At 55.2% G+C, this 27,568-nt stretch overlaps 1 protein-coding gene across 1 annotated transcript in view; it reads left to right on the forward strand.

Moving 5' to 3' along the window:
- CHD6 (chromodomain helicase DNA binding protein 6) overlaps positions 1-27,568 on the forward strand; it is a 92,042-nt gene that overhangs the window by 49,646 nt on the left and 14,828 nt on the right. The window contains 27 exon segments of the mRNA XM_036395976.2: positions 1,209-1,347; positions 1,852-2,001; positions 4,779-4,844; positions 5,296-5,354; positions 6,161-6,278; positions 7,406-7,492; positions 7,712-7,751; positions 7,754-7,845; positions 8,142-8,263; positions 8,890-9,133; positions 9,560-9,736; positions 11,330-11,473; positions 12,217-12,472; positions 12,926-13,136; positions 13,642-13,837; positions 14,359-14,523; positions 14,919-15,098; positions 15,843-15,953; positions 17,246-17,448; positions 17,838-18,037; positions 21,351-21,510; positions 22,091-22,180; positions 23,132-23,235; positions 23,831-23,960; positions 24,199-24,259; positions 24,932-24,989; positions 25,676-25,895. Coding sequence (XP_036251869.1) covers positions 1,209-1,347; positions 1,852-2,001; positions 4,779-4,844; positions 5,296-5,354; positions 6,161-6,278; positions 7,406-7,492; positions 7,712-7,751; positions 7,754-7,845; positions 8,142-8,263; positions 8,890-9,133; positions 9,560-9,736; positions 11,330-11,473; positions 12,217-12,472; positions 12,926-13,136; positions 13,642-13,837; positions 14,359-14,523; positions 14,919-15,098; positions 15,843-15,953; positions 17,246-17,448; positions 17,838-18,037; positions 21,351-21,510; positions 22,091-22,180; positions 23,132-23,235; positions 23,831-23,960; positions 24,199-24,259; positions 24,932-24,989; positions 25,676-25,895 — 3,783 coding nt within the window.

The following is a 27,568-nucleotide window of genomic DNA, read 5'->3' on the forward strand; positions in this document are numbered from 1 at the left end:
CACAGGCAAGCAGAAATTTTTCTTATCAAATGGAGTTAAAATCTTGACATTGCTTTGAAACTAATGGTTCCTCTGCCACTGTGCAGATCTGGGATGTGGAGGGGATGAGTGGTGGGGCTGGAAGAGAGGAAGGAGGCATTGCTCAGCTCTGGGACATGCACCAGCTCTTTGGAGCCATTCCTTTAACAGTATTTGTTGCAGAGGTAAAGGATGGACTGGCATGCTGGGAGCAGTTGTTTTTTTGCTGTGGTGCTCCCTGGTCCTGTTTCCTTGTGCAGGCAGGGGTGCAGGTGGCCCTTACCCTGAGAACATGCCATGGGTCTGGGCTTGTCTTTCCGTGTTTTTCAGGAAGGTGGTGGGATTCATGGGCACAGAGCCCAAATCCCCTCTGTGACCTGAGCATGGAGAACAGTTGCCTGGTGGGACAGAGCTTCCCAGCGGGCCCTTGGAGTGGGCAGTGACTGCTGTGATGGGCCATTGCATCTGTGGGAGTTGGATCTGCATCCTCCTGTGTCTGTGGCGATCACAGGGCTTAACTCCCTCCAGCTGGAGGCTCACACCAGTCTGCTCAGCTGCCTCGGGAGGGGGCTCAGTGCTGTGACTCAGGAACACAAACTGTGAGCTGGAGTAGCTTGGGCTTGGTGTAAAGCTCTACTGGGGTCAGGCAGAGCTCTGTGGCACAGGCAGGAGTTGGCCAGCAGTGTGGCCAGTGCTCCTAAGACTGGACTTGAAGGTTCTGTTCCAGAGTGCCAGGACATGGGTTGCCTCTGAAGCTGCTGAACTTTATTTCTGACTTTGGTCAGCACAGGATGTGTTTGGGAGCACTGTGATCAGAGCAGGCACCTTACTGCCTTGGTGTACTGAGTTTGGTGATGGAGAGATCCTCTTTGTGCCTGTGCTAGACCCTGTGAGCTGAACCCCAGCTCCTACAGCCGCTGTGGGGTTGTTCCCTTGGCTGGTGAGAGCACCCAGCCTCCACACCAGGCAGGACAGGTGGACCCTTTCATCCCAGTGTTCTGGAGCTGGATGGAGAAACATTTGGTGTGCTTAATGAGCATCAATGACTGGGGATCCCCAGTGCTGGGGGAGGTTCCAGGAGCCTGGAGCTGCATCTGGGTGATCCAGGGGCAGCAGTGCTCTGTGTGGAGCCTGCTGCCTCTCTCGTGGGATCCTCAGGACATGATCTAACTGTCAGTCTGCCTTGGCAGCAAAGACACCCCTGTGGAGAAGAAGAAGAAAGGGAAGAGGAAACATGAGATACCAGTGAACAGTTTGGATTTGGATCAGGATCTCCAGAGCCCATCTGTACAGAGCCCAGAGGAGTCTGTGGAGTCAGCTGACAGCCAGGTATGTCCAAAGCCCTCAGGTGGCTGCTGGTGGGTGAAATCCTGGCTGCCTCTCAGTGGGACCACAACAAGGGCCTCTGTGCACAGGAATCAGAGCACATGCTCAGCACTGTGGTCAGCTTCTGTCAGCCTGAAATCAGCTGTTGGCCCAGGGTTGCATGCACACTGCTTCCCTGGGCCCTGCGTGTGTCAGCCTTGAGTGTCCCTCTGCACCACAGCTCTGGGCAGCTCCCTTTCCCCTTTCCTAGCCAGCACAGGGGGGCTGCATGCCCTGCATCTCTACAGGGCTCCTCTACCTCACGTCCTGGGGACTGGTGGGGCTCTGGGGATCAGAGTGGGGATCTCAGTGCTGCAAGGAGTGCCTGTTCTTCCTACCACCCCCATCCTGCTGGGGCCTGGAAGGAATTCTGGCAGCCCTGGGGCTTTCTCGCTGCCAGTCAAGCAAGGAGGAGGTATTTGGTCTGTCCGTGCCTCCTGGCACTGCCCTTTTTCCTCCCGTGTACAGAAACGGCGCTCAGGACGGCAGGTGAAGAGGAGGAAGTACAATGAGGACCTGGATTTCAAGGTTGTGGATGATGATGGCGAGACAATTGCCGTGCTGGGAGCTGGGCGAACCTCGGCGCTCTCCGCCTCTACTCTGGCATGGCAGGCAGAGGTAGTGCTGGGGTGGGGCTGGGGGTGTGGGACTGGGGGATCTGCCTCGTGCACAGTATTCCAAAATGTCAGTGCTGAGGCTTGAGGAAGTGGTGGGTCCCAGCTTAAGGATGGGGTGGGAGAGCGACTGTCTGGGAGGGTTCAGGCTGGCTTTTCAGGAACTGTGAGATGGACAAGAGGCATGCTGGTCCAACTGTCCCCCTCCTGCTTGGAGACTAAGGCCTCTGGAATGTGTGACGCAGCTGGACATGTTCTACCCACTGCCCATGCCCACCTTTGGCTTTGGTCTCTGTAGCTCCTGTCCATGATTGCTCTATTATTTTGTTCCTGCCGGCTGAGGGCTTTGTAGGTGCCATGTCATAATTTTCTGCCCCCATTGCTGCTCTCCATCAGTGCCTCAGAGTGTAGTGATGCCAGCCTGACCCTTGCCAGCTGAGCTGATCTGCTGGGCAGCATGGCAGGGATCTGGGCAGCGTGGCAGGGACTACCCAGTGCCACTGCGGTTTGGGCCTTGCTGTCCTTCTGCCTCTGCCCACTGGTTCAGTGCTGGCTGCTCCTTCCTGCCTTGTCTGTGACTGTGTGTTGAATCCTGCAGCTCTTTCCATCTTTCTGGTCACTGACAAAGCTGTCAGATATTAATAATGGTCACTGGTTGTTTTCATGGTGTTTCTGTTACCCTCTCTAGTCCCCTCTTCCCAAGGTTTTGGTGGGTATTAGCTCTGTTGATAAGCCCTGACCTGATGATCCATGCCTGGCCTGGGGCTGCCACACACCCACAGAACATGCTCCAGTGCTGCTTCAGCTCTGCCTGAAGCTGTGTCCCAGCTGGGCTCCTGGCGGTCATCTCTCCAAGTGAGTTTTTCAAAGCAGCAGGTGTGAGCTGCCTTTGACATGTGTCCATGCTCCCACCCCGTTCTCCTCTCAGTCCTAAACTTCCATCTCAGTTTTTCCTGCTCCAGATGGGTCATTAAAGCTGATGTCCAAAGCAGCCAGGCTGGATGGTTGCTCTGAGGCCTGCCCATCCTGCCCAGCTGAGCCTGCCTGTGGCTGCTCCCAGGAACTGACAGCAGGTCAGGATGTGAATGCTGCAGCCTCAGGGCTGCTTTCTCGGTGGCCTGGTCTTGCAGCTTTCCCCCTGCACCCTGGCCAGAGTCCTAAACAGCTCTTTGGGCAGTGCAGGGCTCCTCCAGCAGCCTTCAGATAGCCAGCAGTGAGCCACTGATCCACAGACCAGTGGAAGCCTGTGTAAGGGCTGTGGATCAGCATGGGAGCTCCCAGCTCCAGGGCACTGCACTGCTGGATGGCCATGTTCACACCAACCCTCTGTGGGAGAGTCAAGCAGAGCCCAGCAGTGCCAGGGCAGGTGCTTGAGCATAGGGGAACAGGCACTGCACAGTGACTGGCAGGAGCATTTCTGCATGCTCCCTTCAGCTGTCTTAACCCAGTTTAGGGCAGAGTTCCCCAGACAGGGCAGAAATCCTGCTCTGGGCCTCAAGATGGCAGCCAAGGAGCCCAGGCAGAGCTGCTCTTCCCTGCTCATTGCGTTGTGGTGCTGGGTTCAGCATCCTGCTCTGCCCTCAAGAACATTGCCAAGGCAGCAATCACCTCTGAGCTGGGGATGGAACGGTTGCTGTGGCCCTGGGCATGGTCTTGGCTTTCCCAGACACTTTGGGATGAGTGGTGTGGGGTGCCCTGTCTGTCCTTCCCTAGCCTGCCCCATGCCATTCTTTGAGAGACTTTCTAATCTGCAAAGTGACACCTCAGGGCTGCTTTGCCTTGGCCCATACTCTACCTCTGTTAGAAGGGAATGAACAGAGTCCTGTTTTCTGCTCTGCACTTGGCTCCTTCTTCTGCTGTACTCTCTTCTAGCCAAAGCAGAACTGATATTTCTAATGCTCAAGCAGGCTCCATGTTTTTGGTGTCCCTCATCTCCCCTGCATCTTCCTCTGTGGGTCTCCTCTGTAGCACAGACAGGCACAAGTCTGGCTCTCTTGTCCCTTGGCATTTGGTGCGGCTGATCCTGGCACAGCTACAGCCAGGAGAGCCTCCACCTCCCCAGAGCTGGCAGCAGGACAGCATTAGGGCCACCTGCAGCAAGCCTGTGCTCAGTGAGAGGAGCTGTGCTGGAGCCCCTGGGTGCCAGCAGAGGGTATCTATGGGTAGAAGCCTGCAAAGAGAAGGAGGCAGCACTTCAAGCCTGCCAGGAAGAGCTGCATGGAGAGAGGTGGGGTGAGGTGCTGTTGCCCATGTCCTGTGGCCATGGGCAGATGACAGCGTGTGAGTGACATGTGGCAGGGCCTGACAGACATGCTGCCTGCTCTCCTGGGGCCCTGGGGCCACACAATACTATGGGGCTGTATAACTGCCAAGGCATGACCAGAATGTGGCATGGAGAGTGCCTTGGAGCAGGAATGTGCATATTGGCATAATTCCTTCCTTGAGTCCATGGGCAGAAGTGCCCAAGCTCCCTCCTCTTCTGGGAGACTTTCCACTCTATCTGGCTGCCCTGGTGTAGCTGGAAGGACCCACACAGCAAACTTGACACTGCTGTGGCCTGGCTGACCTGAAGAGGACAGGCAGAGGGTGAGTGTAGCTGGGCTGGCAGCACCTACACCCTCACACCCAGCAGGGGCTCCCCAAGCACAGCTCTCCTGGCTCCCAGTGCCAACTCTGCCTGGCTGAGGGACTGGGAGAGGAGCAAGCAGCTGTTCAGTGCTGGGAGAATGCCAGGGGTGTGTGATGAGCCAGAAAAACAGAGCTCTCGTTTCCTGTCCCCAGGAGCCTCCCGAGGATGATGCCAATATCATTGAGAAGATCCTTGCCTCCAGGATGGTGCAGAAAGAGGTGAGTGGCAAAAATGTCAGTGGAGCTAGAAGTCCCTGAGCAGAGGATAGGTGGGACCTGGCTGCCCTGTGCAGCAGGGACACGAGACAGCAGCAGTTGGTGCTCTTGCTTCTGTGGTGGGGTGCTGGGGTATGCCCAGACTGGCACCTTTCTGAGCTGTGGATCAATGTGGTGCCTCTCCTGTCCTGGGCACCAGAAAGCCTCTGAAGAGTCTGGCCTGGGCTGTTGCCCAGAAAGTGTTGGGAGTTCCCCATGCTCAAGGGTGGTCTCGTGTCGTGTTCCCCAGGGCTACTGCACCTCTGGAGCAGCAGCACAATGAGTGCCTGCCTGTCCTCACCATCCCTGGCGCTCAGTCCCTGGAGCCTGTGGCCAGGCAGGGGATGGCTGAGAATGCCCCCCCAGCTTCTGCACAGCCTCTGACTGTCACTGACTCTCCTTCCCTTGGTTTCAGGCTCATCCTGGAGGCCTGGCATTTGAGACAGAGGAGTTCTACGTCAAGTACAGGAACTTGTACGTGCAGTGTTGTACTTGTGGTGCCTTTTTCTGTGGGCCCTGTGCATGCAGGAGCAGGGACTGTGCACTCCCACCTCTGTCCCATCCCTAGCTGCAGCCCCAGCATCCCTTTTTCCTATCCCTGTTGATGCCTTGAGAGGCTACCTAGAGCAAAGGCTGGACAGTGTTAAAGGAATAAAGTAGGGATTTATTAAAAAGGCCTTCAAAGGATGCACCTTGGGCAGTTCAAGAGCCTGGCTGAGGCTACACCCTAGATGGATGATGGGGTCATGAGTTTCACACTTTTATAAATTTTGGTCCATTTATATATTTTGGTTAATTGTCCAATTACAGCTTCAGGTTATGAAGTCACATCCTCCCAGATTGCTCTCCTCAGTTTGCTGTTTACACTTTTTGGGCCTGAAGCTGCAATGGGGTCATTGGTTCTCAGGCTGGAAAAGGATTGTTTTGTCTAACTAAACTGTGAAGAGAATTTGCTAACACTTTCTATGAAGTTCAGAGTTATATACTAATGCAGTACAGAATCTGTAATAAGAAAAAAAAAATACTGGAAAATATTAAAGCTAAAACTTAAGGCACCACTGTCCTGAGCCAGCTGTGGTGGAAAGCAGAGAAGCTGCTGCAGCTTCAGTGCTTGGTCTTGGCCTGATCCTGGGGCATGGCTTTCCCCAGTTTGGGTTGGCGTAGGCATAGGCATGGACTGGGCATTCTCTGGATCACTGGGAGATCCATGCTGCTCTGTGTGGTGGATGGTTTGGAACCAAAGACCTCTTGGTCACATGTTGATTTTTTTCCCCCTGCAGCTCTTACCTCCACTGTAAATGGGCAACTCTGGAGGAGCTGGAGAAGGACCCCAGGATCTCGCAGAAGATAAAGCGCTTCCGGAACAAGCAGGCTCAGATGAAACATATTTTTACAGAGGTGAGAGTGGAGCACAGTGAGCAGTGGTGCCTGACTCTGAGCCCAGTGCCATGGCTGAGCAGGCCAGGAGCTGCCCCTGACACCTTGCTGCCCAGACCTGTCTGTCTCCAGGGCCAAAGGCACCAGGGCTGGAGATGAGGGTCCATGACTGTGCCCTGGACACCTCTAATGTCACTGGTGGAATTAGGGTGACGAGTGTCCCTTGCGAGGCAATGCCAGCTCTGGAAGAGTTGCTTGGTGGGAGAGAGGGCTGGAGGTGCTTCTGTGGTGGAGCAGAGATGCTGTGGGAGAGAGGGAGCTATAAATATCTGGGCTTAGGGCAGCTCCTGCCTGCTCTCCTCTATAAGCAGATTAATCTTGCTTAGTATGAAAGGTGTTCTATAATTTATCTTGTTGCTCCAGAGATAGTTGTTGGATCTCCTCAAACTGTCCCTTACAAGTATAAATCAGGCCAGTAGGCTATGAAAATTTCTTCTTTGTAGCTGGAAAGCTGGGGGTGTGTGTCAAATTTCTCACTCACGAGTCTGTTTGGGGTCTTTCTCAGGATGCAAAAAAAAAGCATGTGTTGGAACACTCTGTACCACCAACAGTTCAGCAAGGAGCACATGCTCTTTTCCTGTAACTAACTGGGGCTTGGGGAGTTGTGAGTGTAGAAGCCTGATTTTTCTCTTTCCCAAGCCCAAGGCCATGTCTCTCCAAGGTCTATGCCAGGTGGGGCAAGAGGGAGGCAGAGACAGAGACCAAGGTGTCACCCCTTGCAGCCATGGGGTTCATTGGGTGCTGTGCACTGTGGTGGTCACAGCTCTGGATGCTGCACATCAGCTGAAGCAGACAGCTTAGGACTTGTACCTTTGGGCCAGATAGGCTGGAGAGGACATTCCTGCCTCCCAGCAAGGGCAGCACGGAGCATGTGACTGCTCTAAAGAAAGAGCTTTGCCTTCTGCCAGGTTCCTGCATCCTCCCTGCCCAGAGACAGATGTCTGTACCTGTGTCCAGGGCACTTGGTGTGTTGCACACAGCTAGCAGCATCCTGGGGACAGATGCCCCGCAGCTGTTTACTTGTGCCCATCTGTTTAACCCTGGAATCACCTTGAACTTGCCTCCTGTTTTACTGTTTGCCATCACAGCCTGATGAGGATTTGTTCAACCCTGACTACGTGGAGGTAGATCGAATTCTGGAGGTGGCTCACACAAAGGACCCTGACACTGGGGAGGTGAGAGGCTGCATCTCTTGCCTGCCCCATTGAGGGAAGGAGGGAGACGTGGCAGGATGCCTGGCCCCATGGTGTACATTGTGGGTCATCTCTGAGCACCCTGAGCCTTCCCAGCCTTCCCTTGCACAGGTTTCCCTGTCTCCAAGGGCCCTTGGCCCAGGGTGGGTGGAGGGATGCTGACTCTCCCTGTCTCTGAGCCTGTTTCCCTCTGTGCTGCAGGAGGTGACTCACTACTTGGTGAAGTGGTGCTCACTGCCCTATGAGAGAGCACCTGGGAGCTGGAGGAGGATGTTGACCCAGGGAAAATTAAAGAGTTTGAAGCCCTCCAAATCCCTCCAGAAATCAAGCACATGGTAACGTACCCTGAGGTAACGTACCCGGCTGGCAGCTCTCTGCCCTGGGCGCAGGGACTGGCTGTGTCCTGCCACAGTCCAGCAGTGCTGACCTTGTCCCAGGTGCTGCAGTTCAAGCCCTGTATCCTCCCCTCTGGAGGTTGGAGGGTGGGTTCCAGAGGCCAAGCCCTTGCTATGACTCAGCTGTCAGTGACTGTTTTGAAGTGTTGTCCCTGATGTGCAGCCCCAGCAGTGGGATTTGGCCTCACTGGGCATTAGCATCTCCCATGGACCTTGTTCCTGCTGTCCCCTCCTAGGAGCGCCCAGCGTCCGAGTCTTGGCAGAAGCTGGAGAAGTCCCGGGAGTACAAGAACAGCAACCAGCTGCGGGAGTATCAGCTGGAGGGGATGAACTGGCTGCTCTTTAACTGGTACAACAGGTGAGGAGAGGCAGGAGCCCAGTGCTGCCATGAGCAGTCCTACTGGCAGCAGGCCCTGTGTGTGCTGTCATGGGAACAGTGAAGCTGGGGAGCAGAGTGGACAAATGGGCCTGACAGAGCAGCCACTGAGTCCTTCAAGTGCTGGAGCTGGCTGGCAGCTGCCAGAAACAGTGTATTTGCTTTAGCTTTGCAACTGAATTTTTAGGAATGGTTCTCCCTGGTATATATGCTGATGAGTCTTGGAGATAGTAGGGCTTAGCTATGATTCTAAGGTACACCTGGGCTTTTGGTACTGGCCAGGCTATTGGTGACTGATTGTGCAGCAGGCAGGTGGGAATATGCATGTTCTTGGCTGCAGCAGGCCATCAAATGCATCTTTCCCTGGCTCATGTATACCTGAAAAACAGCATCTTTCATGCTGATTTTGAATCCATGATGTTACAAGAAGTTGGCTGGCTTACCCAGACATATTTGGGCTGCTATACCAAAGTCACTCCACGCTCCATGCTGCAGGATCAGAGGAGTGTGGGCAGAGGTGGTGTGCCTGACATCCCATCAAAGAGTTGGTGACAGAGTGGTTTCTGCCCCCAAGAGCCACCCTGACCTGACCCTGTCCATCTCTGCAGGAAGAACTGCATCCTGGCTGATGAGATGGGGTTGGGGAAGACAATCCAGTCAATCACTTTCCTCTCAGAGATATTCCTGATGGGCATCCATGGCCCCTTCCTCATCATCGCACCTCTCTCCACCATCACGAACTGGGAGAGGGAGTTCCGCACCTGGACGGAGATGAACGCCATCGTGTACCACGGCAGCCAGATCAGCCGGCAGATGATCCAGCAGTACGAGATGGTGTACAGGGACACACAGGTACTGACTGATGCACACAGCCCTCCTGGCATGTGTCCCCCAGCCCTGCCTTCCTTTACTTGGGAAGCACTGAGCTGCCTGTGGAGCTTGTTCATTTGGAGAAGGAAAGATGATATTTGCAGCCCCATTTGCTGGCATGGGCTCGGGTTGCACTGTGAGTGAACAGGCACAACTCATGCAGAACAGGGAGGGTGCAGCTTCTTGTCCAGGCCTATGTGCCTGCCCTGGGGCAGTGTCTGGTTTAGAGATACACAGCCTGTGGCCATCAAGGAGGCTTGCAGAAACCTGCCCAATGCTTGAGAGAGATTATTCTGGAGAAATTCCAGCTCAGAGTCAGATACTGACTCACGCTGATACTGTCAGGCAGGAGGTCTGACAGTGTGCTGCTACCCTGCAGGACTCAAGTTCTGGTTTCTGTTTCCCTAGGGTAACCCTCTCCCTGGGATCTTCAAGTTCCAGGTGGTTATCACCACCTTTGAGATGATCCTTGCTGATTGCCCGGAGCTGAAGAAGATCCAGTGGCGCTGTGTGGTCATTGACGAGGCACATCGCCTGAAGAACAGAAACTGCAAACTCCTGGAGGGGCTGAAGCTCATGGCCCTGGTAAGCATGTCCTGCCCAGGTTCACCTGGGAGCAGGGTGGGCTGGAGATGGCCATGCTGAGCAGTCAGATGCCACTGTCAGCAGCTTAGGCCCTGTGCCAGGCTAGAGGAAAACCATCTCGAGGGCCCCTTGATGGATGGGGCACTGGTGCCCTGCAGCCCTCACAAACTTCTTTTTGCCAGAGTGGAATATTACCTTCCCCTGTGCCTTCCCACGTGGGGGTGCTCCCTGCCAGAGCCCTGCCCATCCTTGCAGCCCAGCGTAAGCTGCTGCAGCACATGGGGGCAGTTGCTGGCCAGCCCTGCACAATACCTTTGGCCATGCTGTGTCTTGCACCCTACATTGGGCAGGGCTGTGGTGTTCAAGATAGTTTCTTACTGCTATGCAAACATGTTCCTCCATGCCAGGGGTGGGTTAACAAAGGGATCAGTGAGCTGCTCTGAGAAATTATTTGGATGTCCAGCTCTTTTCCAGCCCCGGGAAAAGCAGCATTGCTGTTAGCTGGACCAAGGACCAGCAGGCCTTTTAGGTCTTCCAGCTGTACTCAGCTTCCATCACACTCACTTGTAGCTGGGCCAGGCCTCTGAAAATAATTCATCTTGTGACTCCCACAAGTTCCAAAAGACCCTGCTGTTTCCCCTGACTTTGTATCTTATGTAGGGCCCTGCTGTGTTGTGAGCTTGGGTCAAAGCAGGGCTGCTTCTGGTCCCCCTTCTATGCCATCACCTCCCTTTGTACAAGTCCTCTGGGAGTCTCCCACCTTAAAATTACCCTTCTTTTCTAGCAGGCCACTCCTGAGGACATTTCCTGCACTAGACTGGGCAGGAGGATTAGCCTGAGTAGGGAGTCCAAGGCTCTGACAGTGCTGGGACAGAGGAACTGGTGCACCCAGGACCAGCACCTGGTGGTGCCTAAAGCCCAAGCCCATGTTGTCAGTCATGGGAGGGAGAGCATTCTCCTTGAGGGATCATCTGATCCTCACTCTCCCAGGTCTTGGGGATTGTTCGAACCTCATCTCCTTTTACTGCACATGTACCTACATGGTGAACCTCTAAGAGAAGCTCCCCTTTGTTCCCAGTGCGCAGTCATACCTGTCCCTGCTAATTTTGGAGCACCCTGCTGAGACTGTCCCTAGCAGCAGGCCACTGCTGCCCCTCGGTGTCCCATGGCTCTGTGTGGTGCTCCCTCTTGCTCTGTCTGAGCCCTGAAGACAAACATCCTGCCCCCAGCTGCACAGGAGCTTGGGCTCTGTCAGCGTCCCTGTCCAGCGCCAGCACAGGCCTACCCAACGCTCTTGTGCCAGGGCAGGGCTGAAGCCTGGGAGCAGTGTGAGATCTTGAGTTTGGCTGTTGTTGCACAGAGCTGGACTGGAACGTGTGCATGGGAGTGTCCTGGGAGCCACAAGACAGTGTTGTGTGGCAGTGGCTCAGTCAGGGTTGTCACCATGGCCAGGGAAGCCTCTCGGTGTGTATGTGGTCCCAGGCCATCCAAAGTGCTTCTTAGGCTGGAAGACAAGAAGCATTGTGCTCTTGGGACATCTTCAACCCCAGCTAATGGGGTTGAGCCCTCAACCTGTTTTCTCTGTGTTCCCAGGAGCACAAGGTGCTGCTAACAGGGACCCCCCTGCAGAACTCAGTAGAGGAGCTCTTCAGCCTCCTAAATTTTCTGGAGCCACAGCAGTTCCCCTCAGAGACAGCCTTCCTGGAAGAGTTTGGAGACCTGAAGACAGAGGAGCAGGTACTGGAGGAATGATACCAGTGACTTAGCACAGGCCACTAGGACACCTGGTGACCAAACCAGACATGCTTTCAGACATGTACTTCATGGAAGTGGATAGGACTCCTCATACCAGGAGAAGCAAAGTTGTGACAGAGCCCCAATGCTGTTCTGGGGAGAGGAGACCTGCCCCTGCCAAGGCAGTGGTCTGCTCCCTGCTGCCCTTGCATGCTTGGGTTGAACAGCTTACCTGCCTCTCCCACCTGGTCTGTCCCTGAGACCAACAGGAGTGCAAGGGGAATGGGGAGGTCAGTAGGTCCATGCGTCAACCCTTGTCAGGTTCCCCTGGAGAGCCTTCCTCCAAAGCTCTCCATGAGTGTGGGTCATGGGAAGCTGCTTAGTTGCCTGGACTGTCTCACTGCCTTTTGAATGTGGAAATTGTACAAAGATTGTCATTCTGTGGGAGCAGGCACAGGCACATGAAGCAACCACCATCTCAGCTACCGTCTAAAGTCTCAGCTCTCCTCCTGCATCAGACACTAAGGCTGCTGGCAGCAGAGGCATGTGGAGCTCATAGCCTGGGACTGGTCATGCCTGCCCCAAGGACCCCAGGCCCTGAAGTTGTCCTGGCTGGCTGCTGAGCAGCTGCTCTAGTCACCTGTAGTGGGTTTGCAGCACGGGGAGGCTCCAGTCTAGCAGACCCCTCTGCTGGCCCATGTGCTTCCGTGCAGGGAGGGCAGTGAGTGTCTGTGCTTGCTCTGCAGGTGAAGAAGCTGCAGTCCATCCTCAAGCCCATGATGCTGCGACGGCTGAAGGATGATGTAGAGAAGAATCTGGCACCCAAGCAGGAGACCATCATTGAGGTGGAGCTGACCAATATCCAGAAGAAATACTACCGGGCCATCCTGGAGAAGAATTTCTCCTTCCTCTCCAAGGGTGCCAACCAGCACAATATGCCCAACCTCATCAATACCATGATGGAGCTGCGCAAGTGCTGCAATCACCCATACCTCATCAATGGTGAGGGCTGTGCACAGAAGTGTGGGGGGGACACACAAGTATCACTGCAACATTTACTGTTCACTCCCAACAGAGCTTGCCTACCTGGGGAGCTAGCTCAGGCCTTGTGCCATCTGCTGATGATGTGGCAGAGCTCTGTCCTGTTGCTTTCCCAGGCAGCCCAGCTCCCTCCAAGGGCTGCTTGCTGATGGGCACCTTAGGGTCTCCTGAGGCTCACTGTGTTTGGGGGTGTTCCAACACAGGACCAGTGTCCCAGCCTGACTTACTGTGCCAAGAGCTGATGTGAGCCCTACAGAAGTTTAGTCCCAGGAGTGGAGGGTCTACAGGAGGTCTCTAGCCAGCCTCCCTAGCTCTGACTGCATGGATTCTGTTGGTCATGCGGTCCTTTGCTGCTGCCCTGGGCAGCTGCACTGCCAGGCTTGCCAAGAGCTCACACCCCTTTTCACCTGGCAGGGGCAGAGGAGAAGATCCTGGAAGACTTCCGCAAAACACACTGCCCAGAGGCACCAGACTTCCAGCTGCAGGCGATGATCCAGGCAGCTGGGAAGCTGGTGCTCATTGATAAGCTGCTTCCCAAGCTGATTGCTGGTGGGCACAAGGTGCTCATCTTCTCGCAGATGGTGCGCTGCCTTGACATCCTGGAGGACTATCTCATCCAGAGACGGTTAGTACAGGCTCCAGCATTCACCACGGCTCCTTCCACAGTACCTCCATGTACTCTACATGGAGTGGCAACAGCACAGGGTGGGGATTTGGCCATTCCATGCCCACATACTGATGGATCTGTTTTACCATGTACTACTGGTGGCTGTGGAGACCGCAGAGCTAAGCACTTCAGATCTGTCATTCTGTGTAGTCTAGGGCTAGTCCTCAGAGTGACCAGGTAAAAGTAGATCCTTCCCTTGGTCCTGGTTCCCATGAGCCCCATATACATGCACCATGCATGGGGTTATGATGATTTTGTTATCATAAGAGGCACAACTTTTGGGAACAGCCACAGTGCACACAGGCTGATGGGGCCTGCGCCTCCACCTGGGCACAGGTCCTGCCAGTAAGTCCTGGCTGGTGTGCCCACACAGCCTGGAAGAAGGAGCAGAAAGGGATTTGAAGGCCACAGACTCTTGGGACCCTGCTGTGATTCTGCTCTAAGCTCTCCCTCTCTTGAGCAGGTACACCTATGAGCGCATTGATGGGCGAGTGCGTGGCAACCTGCGCCAGGCTGCCATCGACCGCTTCTGCAAGCCCGACTCGGATCGCTTTGTCTTCCTCCTGTGCACGCGGGCAGGCGGGCTGGGCATCAACCTGACCGCTGCTGACACCTGCATCATCTTCGACTCCGACTGGAACCCACAGAATGACCTGCAGGTAATGGGCTGGGCAGGGCCAGGCTGTCAGGAGGTCCTGAGGCACAACTTCTATCACTTGTGCCAGGCAGGGACAACAGGGCAGCAGCACCAGCTGTACTGGGCAGGAGGTACCAGTCAGCATGGCTGGCAGGAATGTGGGCAGGGAGAACAAGACATGGGAGAGATCACAGTGTGGCTCTGAAAACATGAATGTGCCACAGAGCAGGCAACACTGTGTCCCTACCTGTTTTTGGAGTGGGTGCAGTGTTGTGTGCCACATCTGTAGAGAGCCAAGGCTCCAGCCTTAACCCTGTGTCCTTGCCTGAGGGTGCTGGGATCTCTCATTCCTGCTCCACAGCTGTGGAGGCTGTGCCAGACCCTGCCATGTCAGCCACAGGCAGGGAATGAGAGTGCTGTGGTGGATGGGAGGTGCTGTGGGTTAGGTGGGTGAGTGTAGATGCTGATGCAGAGCACCACAAGCCACATGGTCCTCATCCAGCTGGGCTCCCTGCGCTGACACTGTGCCCTCTGCACCGACAGGCTCAAGCTCGCTGCCATCGCATTGGGCAGAGCAAGGCTGTGAAGGTCTATCGCCTCATCACCAGGAACTCCTATGAGCGGGAGATGTTCGACAAGGCCAGCCTGAAGCTGGGCCTGGATAAAGCTGTGCTGCAGGACATCAACCGCAAGGGCAGCACCAATGGGGTAGGTTGGCTGCTGGAGCGGGGCCAGGTGGGAGCCTCTGCAGGACATCTCTCCTCCTCCCCCTGCAAGTCACTGCCAGGTCAGAGCAGGGACTCAGCAGCCTTTGGGGAGGGAGAGCCCAGTCCCACACACTCGCACTGCTGCCCTTTGGCCTGCCAGACTGTTCCTGCACTGCCATGGGGATAGGGGACATGTGATGCTGTGTCCGGAGTGGTGTGGGCTGAATTTCCTGACAGTCCCTCAGGAAGAGTTTTGAAGTGACCTCTTTGCTTTAACAGCAGCAAGTCTGGATTGGCTTAGGGCCCTTTCTTCTGAAGCAGAGGGAGGAGCCTTCTCCTGTTGTGCAGTGGTCATAGTTGCTGGCCAGGTTGGTGATGCCCCTGTGCTTTGGGCAGGTTCAGCAGCTCTCCAAGATGGAGGTGGAGGACCTGCTGCGGAAGGGTGCCTACGGTGCACTCATGGATGAGGAGGATGAGGGGTCAAAGTTCTGTGAGGAAGACATTGATCAGATCCTCCAGCGCAGGACACAGACCATCACAATCCAGTCTGAGGGAAAGGGCTCCACATTTGCAAAGGTATGCTGTGCTCCAGTGGGAGGGAAGGGGGATTTCCCTCAGGGGCGGAGGAACGGGAACATGCAGGGCAGTAGTGGTCAGCCAGCCTCCTACCTGTGTGTGGAGACCTGTCCAGCCTCCTACCTGTGTGTGTGGAGACCTGTCCAGCCTCCTACCTGTGTGTGTGGAGACCTGTCCAGCCTCCTACTTGTGTATGGAGACATGTCCACGTGGTGGCCAAGCCCTGCTGTCTCAGTGTGCCAGTGAGACCTGAGGCTGTGCTGGGGCTGGTGTGGTCTCCTGTCTCTCTGATGGTCAGTAGAGTATTGAGGAGGGGCCACCAGCCTGGCAGGTGCCTAGAAGGGTTCAGCCATGAGGGCTGGATGGTGGCAGGACCCAGCTGCTGGGCTGCATGATGCCCAAAACCAGGTGCTGCTGTGCCATGGAAGCTGTGTGCTGTGGGGCCTGACAAAAGCCCCAGAGCTCTGTGCTATGCTCTGGCTAGTGCCTGCTGGGACCACTAAGGGCCCTCCTCTTCTTGCACAACCCAGCCTCCATTTACAGTGGGTCAGGCATGACTGCAAAACAGAGGAGTTCAGCTCCCTCAGGCAAACAAAGAACCCTCTGGCATGTAGCAGCTTAGGGTGTAACATCCCATAGCAGCAAGACTGTGCACTCAGACTGGCACTGGGGGATCTCTGTATGGGAGAAGGCACACCTGGATGGTGGGTTGCACCCCGTTCACTCCTCTTCTTTCTCTCCTAGGCCAGCTTTGTAGCATCAGGAAACAGAACTGACATTTCCTTAGATGACCCCAACTTCTGGCAGAAGTGGGCCAAGATAGCAGAGCTCGATACAGATGCCAAGAATGAGAAGGTAGGATGCAGTTTGTGGCCCGTGTGCCCTGCAACTGATCTGACACCATGTGGCCTGGTGTCCAAGTGTCCAGGGTGCTGCATGCTTCCTCTAGGCTCTTGAAGAGGTTTGTGTTGGGCATCAAGAATTACTGCAAGGGAAGATTGACCCACAAAGGCTAAAGCCCTGATTTATTTAGCCACATGTTGGTCTGTGTCTCCCTGATCTTTCACGGTACTCAGTCTGTACTCCTAGCTACTCCCAACAATCTCACCCTCTGCTTGAGAGCATTGTCCAAATGCTCCTTGAGCTCTGGCAGCCTTGGGGCTATGCCCATTCCCTGGGGAGCCTGTTCAATGCCCAACCACCCTTTGGGGAAAGAACCTTTTCCTGATGCAGCTCCAGTCATTCCCGTGGGTCCTGTTCCTGGTCACAGAGAATATAGATTGGAGCTGCCCCTCTGCTCTCTCTCCTGAGGGCAGACTGGTGCCTCTGCCTGTCAGAAGGTAGGAGGGGACAGATGGGATCCCAGTGCTCTGCTGGCCCTGCTGAGGTGATGGGCTTGGCTGCAGCTCAGGTCTCTCTTCCCAGCTCCTCCACCAGGCACAGGGTGCTGCCACTGGCTCCAGTGCGGCCCCGAGGCTGCCATAATTCCACCTAAGGCAGCAGTGCTGTAAGAGATGGTTTTACACAGCAGCAGGAGGGAGGTCCTGCAACTCTGCAGAGCTCACTGCTCAAGCTGGAGTGATGGGAGAGTGTGTGTGTGTGTGTGTGTGTGTGTGTGTGTGTGTGTGTGTGATATGTGCCTGAAATCCAGGCAGATTTACATTACATTAATTCATTCAACAGAGTGGGGTAAGGAGAGGGAGCAGGTACATGCTATTTAATTTCATACTGCTTCCTGCTGCACCTTCTTGGAAGCTGCTTTTCCTGTTCCAGTCCACCTGTCCCCCTGACACAGAGATTACACTGCCTAGAGCACAGTGCTTGGCACAGGCACTGAAGAGAGGGCCAGGAGTGACTCAGAGCTGAGTCAGCTGCTGGCAGTCAGACATTTGGACACAGAAGGGGACTGATTTTAGCCTGTCATCAGTCAGGCTGAATTTTGTGCTGGTCAGGAGTTGTCACTTGTGCAGGCAGAACTGCACACAGGTAACTTGAAGCAGGCATCCTAGTGGGAAGGTGATGGTCAGCCGCAGGACTGGCAAGCCAAGAGCCAGAGGCTGAGCAGAGCCCAGGTGACAGGAGCCAGAAGAGCACATAAAAGTGTTTCTGCCTGTACCTGAGAGTGCTCTCTGTTCTGTCCATCACAGGAGAGCCTGGTCATCGACAGACCCCGGGTGCGGAAGCAAACCAAGCACTACAACTCCTTCGAGGAGGACGAGCTGATGGAGTTCTCTGAGCTGGACAGTGACTCGGATGAGCGACCCACGCGCTCACGGCGCTTCAACGAGAAGACGCGGCGGTACCTGCGGGCTGAGTGCTTCCGTGTGGAGAAGAACCTGCTCATATTTGGGTGAGTCTCACCCATGTGAGAGCACAGCCACAGCCTCCAGCTGCCCCAGTGCCCATGTGCACCCATTGGCTGCACCAGCTACTTCCTGCCTGTCCTGCTTGCTGTGTTGCCTCCTTCCAGCCGTGACCCCGCTGGTGGGACCTGGGCTCTGAGTGAATGTTTGGGATGGAAGAAGAGTTAGCAGGACAAAGCTGGCAATTGGCACTTCCAGAGTCTGCTCCTGCTTCTTCCCTGTTCAGTCCTGCAAACCTCTCTCTGTCTCTGCTCCTGTAACGTGTGGGCAAAACGTCCCCGTCTAGGGGATCTGGCAGGGCTGTGCCCCCACAGGAGCTCCTTGAGTGTTCATTCTCTGTCACAGGAGTGTTCATTCTCTGTTCCTGCTGTTTCAGCTGGGGACGCTGGAAAGATATCCTGACCCATGGGCGGTTCAAGTGGCACCTGAATGAGAAGGACATGGAGATGATTTGTCGGGCCTTGCTGGTGTATTGCGTCAAACACTACAAGGGGGATGAGAAGATAAAGAGTTTTATCTGGGATCTCATCACGCCGACCAAGGATGGCCAGAATCAGGCTCTGCAGAATCACTCAGGTATTGCGTGTTCTCTCTGCCATTGCATCTGTACCCGCTGCCCTGTGCCAGTCTGTGAGACTGAGGCTGCAGAATTCAAAGCAGAGCTGATGGAAACAGTCTGCAAGTGTTTGTGCTTCAGCACTGCAATTCTCTCTCTGTGCAGAGAAAGAGGCTTCCATGGAGCTGACATACACACTGACCCTCAGAGCCAGCAGCAGGGGCTGGCTGAGTGAGGGAGGCTGTTTTCTGTCTTTCAGTGCAGAGAGAGCCTTGTGGTGGGAACAGAGGTGCTGCGAAGTCTCCTCTGGCCTGTGAATACTGTCGTGGTTCCCCTGCACAGGGAGGTGCTGGGCAGTGAGCTCATGAGCACCAGTGACTGTATGAACATGTTGGGTGTGATAGGGATGAGGTGATGATTCCACTCAGGGCATAGACATGCTCAGGCTGCTCCTCAGGGCCTCAGAGGGCACAGCATGGATGTGGTGCAGGGCCCTGCCTCTGCCTCTGGGCAACATGGGCAGCTGCACCAGGGAAAGCTGGGGGTGCAGCTGAGCATCCATCTCACAGCAAGTCTGTGGGTTTGGTCCTCATATAGACCATTCACTTAAGAGCTGGACTCAGTGATCCTTATGGGTCCCTTTCAACTCTGAATATTCTGTGATTTTGTGATTTCCCTTTTTTTTTTCCCTGTTTTGTTTCCCCTCGTCATGGTGTTTGTCCCTGACCTACTGGTCTGCAGTGCCTGCCCTGATGGGTGGAGGTGCAGTGTTGGTTTGTCCTGAGACTTATGCAATGCATAAGTGCTCCCAGGAGATGTCTTCTCTCACTCTGTGTAGCAGGACCCTTGTCCTAGGCCTGGCTGTGCTCTCTCTACTCAGAGGCAGTATGTCTGAAGTTCACATGTCACATGTCAGATCTGTAATTGCATCTGTTGGCTAGAGGTGTCTGTATTCTGTTGTGTAGAAGTTCCCAGTGTATCCTCAGCTTCAGACAGGTCACCCAGAGACTTCCCAGCCCTGCTCTCCCTCTGGCTCTAGCTCTGCCTCAGTGATGGACACTGCAGATTGGCCTCCCCACCTGCAGCACAGTGCCTGCTCTCTGTAGGCTTCCCTGGGACTGGGGCAGCCATAGAGCCCACCCTGTGAATGAGGCAGCCACAGGGCTCTTTATCTGTGAGCACAGAGTGGCTGCTGGCTCCCTGCATCTGGGCTTGTGGCCTGGGACATGTGGTCATTGCCTGCTGTGCCAGAGGGCTCTGGCTGACCTTGCAGCACAATGCCTGCATCCTGTGGCTCTCAGGACAGGTGAGTGGGGCTGGGGAAGGCCACAGTGTCCCTCAGGGAGTCAGAGCCCAGCAGCCATGTGCTGTTTGTTCTGTACTTGTGATCTGTGGCACAAGGTGAGTAGTGACGAGGCTGGAACTCTCCAGACTGCTTTTGATATCAGGGAGCTGGGCTGAAACCTGGGACTTATGTTCCCAGATGGTGGAGCACAGGGAAGGCTGTTTTGGAGTGGTGATGCTGCTGAGCGCCAAGTGCACCATAGTTGGTGCTTAAAACCAACATCATCATTTCTTTGGAAGCATCATCATTTTCTGTTTGGAAGTGTCCAACTGGCTTTTGCAGTGTGACCTCCAAGGATGTGGCTTTTGGTGTCTGCTCTAAGTTATTCCAGTCACCTCCTGCAATGGGAGTCACTTTGGCAGTGCTGCTTCCTGCTCTTACCACACAGCCCTGCCCTGAGAGCAGCTGGGAGTGGGCTTCAGAGTCCTGTGGAGAGCAGAACAAGAGTCAGAAGCAAATAAACTGCTGTGAGTGGACTTGATTTAGATAATGCCAACTAATGAACAAGCCATGGTTTCAGTAGATGGTCAGGATTGCTTTAGTGCAAGAGCATTGATTATTGACCAGCAGAGCCACCAGGAGCTTCTCCATCAACTCCTTAAAATGGCTCTTCACACCTGTTTAACCTCTGTGTTGTCTGGGCCAGAGGAGCAGCGACACCTCAGCCTGACGTCAGGAGCTGGAGAAGAGCAGAACACTGAGGGCAGAGCAGTGCTCCTTCCTCTGTCAGGAAGGCCTTCAGCAGTAACTGCTGTGGTTCCCCAGGCAGCCTCAGGTACCACTCGTGTCTGCAGAGAGCTGACTGGACAAGTCATGCCCCATCCCTCACGTGCAGAAAGGAACAACAAACTTAAACCCTTGCTGGCGCATCCTGGAGCTCTTCTCAATCCCACATCCATGTGATCACAAGGGGTGGGCACAGCACCCAGACAGTCCAACTCAGAGCTCTGCTCTGATCTAGCACCATCCTGCCTTTCATCCTGGAACAGGCCAAGCTGCTGAGGAAGCAGCATTTGCCCAGAGTTCATCAGGCCAATTTGGTGCTGGGGACAGGAGGCCTGGTGCCTGTGCAGGCCTCCAGCAGGCAGCTGGGCCACAGCCCTTGTCCTGTCATGGAGGTGCAGATTTTATGCAGGAGTTGATGACATAGTGACGCTTTCTCTTCTTCACTGGTGTTACAAGACCAGACAGATGGGATGGGACTGCCCAGGCATCCTTTCCCCTTCATGTTTGCAACTCCTACCTCAAGAGCAGCTGCCCAGGGAGGCGGCTTATCCCTCTCTGGAGACTCCAAACAACAGTGACCCCACCAGGAGTTGTTTCCATGTTCTGCTGTGAACTCACACCTTATTTCAAGGTTGAACTCTGTTTAACTTTCATCTCCAGCCACTGGATCTCATTTTATCTTTGTCAGGCAGATGGGACTGCATTCCATTTCCAGTTGGTATCGTAGCACCCTTGCAGCCATGCAGTTTCCCCCTAGCCCTGCTCCAGATGCATGGTACAAGAAACAGCCCTTACAGATCAGATCAGCAGGTCTGCTGCTCTTTGATCATTTGGGAGCTTCTTGTTTGAACTCTTGTCCCAAAAAACTGTTCCCATAGAGTGACCTTTAGAGGTGCCTGTACTGTCTAAGTCTCCAAGGGCTATGGCCAGGACTAAGGTCCCTTCCCTGCTTCATTCCTTTCCGTGTGATATTTTTGCACATGGGGCCATGTTATCATTTGAGCTCAACATTGCACTGAGAACACACAGCAGTTTGGTTTCTGTGGTGATCCCCAAGTTTTTCACAGAGATGGACTCTCCCATACTCTGCGTTTGCCCCATGCACTTGCTCTCCTTGGCTCTCCAGGCTGCAGCTGGGAGCTCTGGCCGGGCTCCTGCAGCTCGCAGCTCTGCTGCCCCACCCGGCCTGCAGTGCCAGAGGTGCCTGGCAGCAGTGCCCGGCCGTGCCCGCGGTGCTCACTGGCTGCCACTCACTCCTACAGGCCTGTCAGCACCGGTGCCCAGAGGCAGGAAGGGGAAGAAGACGAAGAACCAGATGCTGCTTCCTGAGATAAAGAACGCAGACTGGCTTGCCACCTGCAACCCTGAGGTGGTGCTCCACGATGACAGCTACAAGAAGCACCTCAAACAGCATTGCAACAAGTGAGTCATAGAATCATGGAGTAGTTTGGGTTGGAAGGAGCCTTAAGGAGCATCTTATTACATTACCCTGGCCAAGGACAGGGATACCTTACCTTATCCCAGGTTGCTCCAAGCACTGTCCAGCCTATCCTTGAACAGGGATGGGGCAGCCATGGCTTCTCTGGCAACCTTTCCAGGGCCTCACCACCCTCAGAGTGAAGAATTTCTTCCTAACATCCAATCTAAATCTCCTCTTATAATTTAAAACCATTCCCCCTTGTGGGAGCCCACACTGGCTCATGGAGACAGTGGACTGAGGGCCTTTAGTGTTGGGAGGGTGGGAGGGAGCTGTGAAGGGCTCACAGCCCACAAAAGATCACCATACTCCCACTGCTGGACCACCCTCATTCCCCTCCAGCTCATGGAAGCCATGTCCTGAACAGCGACCCTCTGGCCAACGGGTCACAGGGATGGGCAGTGTGGTATGACGCTGCCTGGTCACTGCCCACCCTGCTTTGTGGAAGTGGGTCCTTCCATGTGGGAGAACACGGTGTGGAGCAGGTTTTGCTGGCTTTGCTGACCTCTCTGCCCCCCGGGACAGGGTGCTGCTGCGGGTGCGAATGCTCTACTACCTGAAGGCTGAAGTGCTGGGGGAGGCTGCGGATAAAGCCTTTGAGGGGACCCCTGCCAGGTAGGGACCTAATGGTGAACCCCTGCAAGGCTTCTTGGGCTTGAGAGCTGCCACAGGTGTCTGACCCAGCCACATCTGGGCTCTCTGCAGCTCCAGATGAATCAGATCCCAGGTCTTCCTCAGGCAAAACTTCACCCTCAGGCAGCCACCCTGCCTGTGCAGAGACTGCAGCCATAGCAGCCCTGCTGAGGCAACTCTGAGACTGTAGCACCAGCCTGGGTGCAGTGGGGACTTAGGGGGACACCCTGCAGGAAAATGCTTCTGTGTGCTGCTTGACAAATGGGCCCTTATCCAAACTGGGAGTCTACAGAGACTGCTCCAAGTCTCAGGGCCAGGCCTCAGAGCAGAGCACACCCCATCACTGTGGCCTGCAGTCCCTCCCAGTCCTGGGAACAGTGGGACCCACAGGCTCTATAATGGCACTGAGTCTGCAGCCTGCCAGCTGTTGACCTTTCTGCAAAGACTCAGCTCTCAGTGCTTCTCAGAGAAGTGTGATATGCTGAACTTAAAAGCTTAATTTCCCCAAGTAGGGGCTGCTGCCTTCCCCAGCACAATTCCATCAGCACCAATGTATGTGAGAAGACACTGTTCTTTTGGGGTTGGTAGGTGTGAAGTGTTTTACCTCTAGAGATGCTGTTCAGGTCAGACGGGATCTTCAGTCCTCTGGAGACCACTTGGGTGGGGAGGCTGGAGAGAAGCTGAGGGCATCCACTGCCCTGGAGAAGGAGGAGCAGGAGGGCAGCAGGTTGTGGTGGAGCCAAGGCTCCAGTTTTTTGACCCCAGGGAGAAGTATACCCATGTCATGGTGGGGCCCCTGGCCAGCGTTCATTAGCTGTGCCCAAGCCAGCAAGCTGTGGCTCCTGCCTCCCCCTGTCCCTTGTGAGGAGTGCCCAGTGCCCCTCAGTGTCTGCTGAGGCTGGGAGAGGGGTGTTCATACCATGTCTGCCACAGGGAGCTGGATGTGCTGCTGCCTGACATTGACTACGTGGAGATCCCAGTGGACTGGTGGAATGCCGAAGCTGATAAATCCCTGCTCATCGGCGTCTTCAAGCACGGTGTGTACCCAGCTCTGGTGGGTGCTGGTGTGTGGGGGAATGAGCACCTCTGCTGCTGGAGGCAGTGTTGTGTCAGTGCAAGGGACAGAGCTGTGGCCACGCTCCACAGCCACACAGGGCCAGGACAGCCTTCCCCAGGTGCCAGCAGCAAGTTTGGGTGGGGAACAGGCACCCCACAGTGCCCAGGGTGGCCATGCCAGATCTCGTGGTAGACTCTGGTTTGCCAGGAGCAGTGTACAGTTGCTGTGTGAGGGCAAGGAGAAAGGCACAGATCTATTCTTGGCCTCGTCATGGAGTCCTGGTGCAGTTTCCAGGAGACACAGGGCTGTTGGCCCCAGCTGTACCCTGTGTGGTGGCTGTGCTGCTGCTGGCTGGGATGGGAGGGCTGACCTTTCCCTTTGCCTACCACCCAGGGGCTGCAGAGCCATTAGCCACTTTTGGGAAAGTGTTGTGAGTTTTTGGGGGTGAGAACTGCTCTCATGGTAGAACAGAGGGAGTGAGAGCTGGGTGGGGAGCTGTGTCCCAGGAGTAGGAGGTTTTTGTGAACCAGACTCAGGCCTTGCTCTGTGCTGTCTGTCTGTCCCGGCTGTGGCAGGTTACGAGCGGTACAACGCCATGCGGGCGGACCCAGCGCTGTGTTTCCTGGAGAAGGTGGGCATGCCCGATGAGAAGCTGCTCTCTGCCGAGCAGGGCGTCAGCGATGGGGCACAGGATGCTGCCGAAAGGTGGGCAGGGGATGGAGCCGAGCTCCCACAGCAACCTGGCTCTCTCCTGGGGCAGTGCAGTAGAGGGAGGGAGCAGGCTGTGCTTCTGAGCGCAGAGGGGAGGGCAGAAGGGAGCTGGTTCCCAGTATGAGATGGCGAGGTGGCATGAGCACCAATTCTTTGCTTCTTGGTGCTGAGAACTGGTACAGCCACAGAAGCTGTGCTGCCACTACCAGGGACTGTTAACTCTCTCACCTAGGGGCAGTGTGGAAAAAGAAGAGAGCAATGGAGAAAAGCTGGAGGGGCTGTCAAAACAGGAGGTGAGTGGGATTCATAGTGTCAAATGCACATCTGATACTGCCCAGCCTGCCCTGCGGTGCAGGCTTGGCTCCATCAACTCTGCTGCGTGGCATCAGGGAGCTAGCATGGCTGGTCTGCCTTGTTTGTGTCCCATCTTGTGTGCATTGCTTCTGCTCCCTGGCGCACAGTGTCTGCTGTGCTTCTCGGTGTTGCCTGTGGATGTGGGCAGCATCTTCTTCGGGGGGAGCTGAAGGGTATTGAGGGCTGGGGATGCCCAGGAATGCTGGTTCTCAGTCTTTGTTGGCTTCAGGAGCCACATGGGGCCCTGGCAGAGGAGTCAGGGATGTCCCAAAAGAAATGGCCTTGGGGGAGAGGAAGATCAGGGAACAAGGCAGCACAGGAGAGTGCAAGGGTTGTTTGAACAGTGGAGTGCAGTCACACTGCAACTGTCCTGAGCAGTGGCACTATGGCCTCTGTCACTGTGGTGATCTTTCCCTCCAGGCCCAAAATAGCCTCTCTGAGCTGTCACCTCTTCTCTTGTGTGCTGAGCACAGACAACATCTGCAGCCCAAGGGCACTGGACACACTACCCTGCCCATCCCACTACCCTGCACCCTACCAAGGATGGGTAGGCTGTGGGTGCTGGGCGTTCTGTGTGGGCTTGAGCCCTCTCTGATTGTTTCCTTTTGCAGGACATCGTGGCTGCTGGGGTGGGTGAAGCCAGTGAGAAGCGGGACGAGCCAGCGGCAGGTGAGGCCATGTCTCCTGCAGTGTGGTCCATGGCTTCCCTGGGTTTGGGGTGGCACAGCCAAGCCTGAGTGCTACCCCAGGCACTGCTTGGTAGGAGGAACACATTGCTGGGCTGGAGGGACATTCTGCTCTGTGTTAGTGGATGAGGCAGCTCAACCTGGGGAGGGGCCCTCATGCACAGACTCACAGGTGACCCATGGATAGGCCCTGTGGCAGGGCAGACAGGGTTCCGAGTGATTGCAGCCAAAGCTACCCAGGGTAGCTTCAGGTAGCTTCACCCTGGCTTCCAGGGTGACTGGAAGCCAATAGTCTGCTCTCCTCCATGCAGTTGCCTGCATGAGATGAGCATGTGAGGTCTCTGCAGTGGGCAGTGTTGGCACATGCCGTGGGCTGACTGGCCCCATTGCTGAGCCGGGAGCTGCAGTCTTCTCCCATACATGGTGTGGCCTGGAGCCATCATTCCTACCCTGATCTCAGCCTCTGGACTCTGAAGGAAGCTAAGACATGGTGAGGCTGTGAGCCAGCAGGCCCAGGAGGTCACATGGCCCCCTATTCATGACTGTGATTGCACATGCTCCCCATGGAAGGCGGAAGGTGGGAGGAAGCTCTTGGAGCTTGCCAGAGGATGTGGGAACCTGTGGCTTTGCGTGTGTGCTAAATACTAATGTCCTTGCTGATGTTTGAAGCCCAGGATGGCTCCGACTCAGACAGATCCTGCTGGCCTGTCTCCTCTGCTCTCACGGCCAGACTGCGGCGACTCGTCACCGTCTACCAGCGCTGCAACCGCAAGGAGCTGCCTCCCCGTGCTGAGATGCTGGTGCCCGGTAACCATGGCTACTGGCTGCAGGATGAGATGTTCCGGAGAGCCTCTGAGATGGACTCGGTGAACAAAGAAATGCAGAAAAGGTAATGCAGCAGAGGAGCCTTTACAAAGCTGATTTAGCCCACTTGAATTCCTTGACCCCCAGAAGTGACCCAGGTAAATGCCACCAGAGCTGTCTGTGCTGCCAGCTGCATAGGGCATGGAGTCACATGGGTCCTTGCTGGGCAGGGAACATGCTCTGAGCCATGGGAGCCTTGCTGCTCCAGCAGCCAGCCCAGCCGGGGAGCAGCCTCTACTGTGGGTAGCAGGTGGTGACACTGAAAGGACATCAGGGGGCAGGTTTCCAGGGTCAAGTCAGCCTCAGCAAAGGAGAGTTGTGTCCCTGGAACACACTGTGGATGAGGGTGACCAATGAGCACTGTCACAGCCCATGAGCGGTGCCCTTCCAACCCTTGTGGCTCTCACAGCACTGGCTTTGCCTCCTGCTCATGGCCACTGGAGCCCAGTGGTGACATACCCTGCTTGCACTGTGCTCCCATTTCATTTGTGTCCCAGTAAGTGGGAGGGGGTTGGGACTGTCCCAGCACCCTGAGTGGCTCTCTGCAGCCATTGAGAGGGTGTGCACAGGGTGATGCTGCTGCTGTTGCTGCCAGTATCCCATGCCATCCCAGGACTGGGACTCTCTGTGGTCACCAGCCCTCAATGGGATGGCCTTCAGTGAACCTGTCCCTGCAGCAGGACCCCACATAACCACATGGCATGTGTGCTGCTGTGTGCTCTGTTCTTGGCCTCCTTGTGTAGAAGCTGCTCCAGCCACCTTCTCTTTCCTCTTTTTCTGGACTTCTTCTAGTTGTACCGTCCCCTCTGCGAGATGGGGGCATCAATGGTTGTGCTGTAGACATCACAGCAGCCTGGTATCTCCTGCTCCTTAATTCTCTGGGCTTTTTCTAGGGGAGATTGCCTTACAGGAGTTTTCCACTGGCCTTTAATTTGAGGCCTTTTGACAAATTCACCATTGAGCTCCTTGATTCGGATTGTTAATATATTTATTAATTAACCTTCTTGTTCTCATTTTTGAAATGAAACATGACTGCAGCCCCAATGCTGGCCCAGGTGTATTTTGGGCAGTTGGAGAGTGCTGTGGGTGTTGTCACCCTTTCCTTTGACATGTCTCAGCTGCTTGCTGGTGCTGGCTCAGAGCTGCAATTCAGGGGCTGAGATTTTACTGGAAGCTCTTTTCAGGCCTCAGTGCTCCCCTTTTTCTACTCTTGCACTCTTGTGTGCACCCAGGTCTCTTCTCTGTGGCTTTTCCTCTGGGCTCTGCCTGGGCCAGTATTTGCCCAGGACACTTCACCAACTGTGTCCTTTGAGTGGTCCCCATAAGGTAAAAGCTCAGAGGGTCCAAGCCAGCATGAAAGTTGTATTCTAAGAGTGCTGTAACTGAACTCCTCCCTTACCACTGCTGCTCTCCTCTGCTGGGGAGGAGCTGACACTCAGGACTGCACAGGAGTCAGTAAGGTGGGTGGTGTTTGTTACTGGGACCCTTACAGCAGCAAGCCCCAGTCTCAGTTTTCCTCTGGAAGAGGCTGGATGAGAACGGTGTCTGCATATCTTTCCTTTGTAATTCCTGGTACAGAGAACTGACCTTACTATGGAAGTCAAACAGCTTGATGTAGCAGGAAGGGAGTAGATAGGATAGGTTTGTGCCTCGCTGTTGGCAGCACAGCCCAGAGCTGCACTCAGGGGTTTTTTGAAG

This window comes from Molothrus ater, chromosome 17 (genome assembly GCF_012460135.2).
Source record: "Molothrus ater isolate BHLD 08-10-18 breed brown headed cowbird chromosome 17, BPBGC_Mater_1.1, whole genome shotgun sequence".
In the NCBI taxonomy this organism is placed as follows: Eukaryota; Metazoa; Chordata; class Aves; order Passeriformes; family Icteridae; genus Molothrus; species Molothrus ater.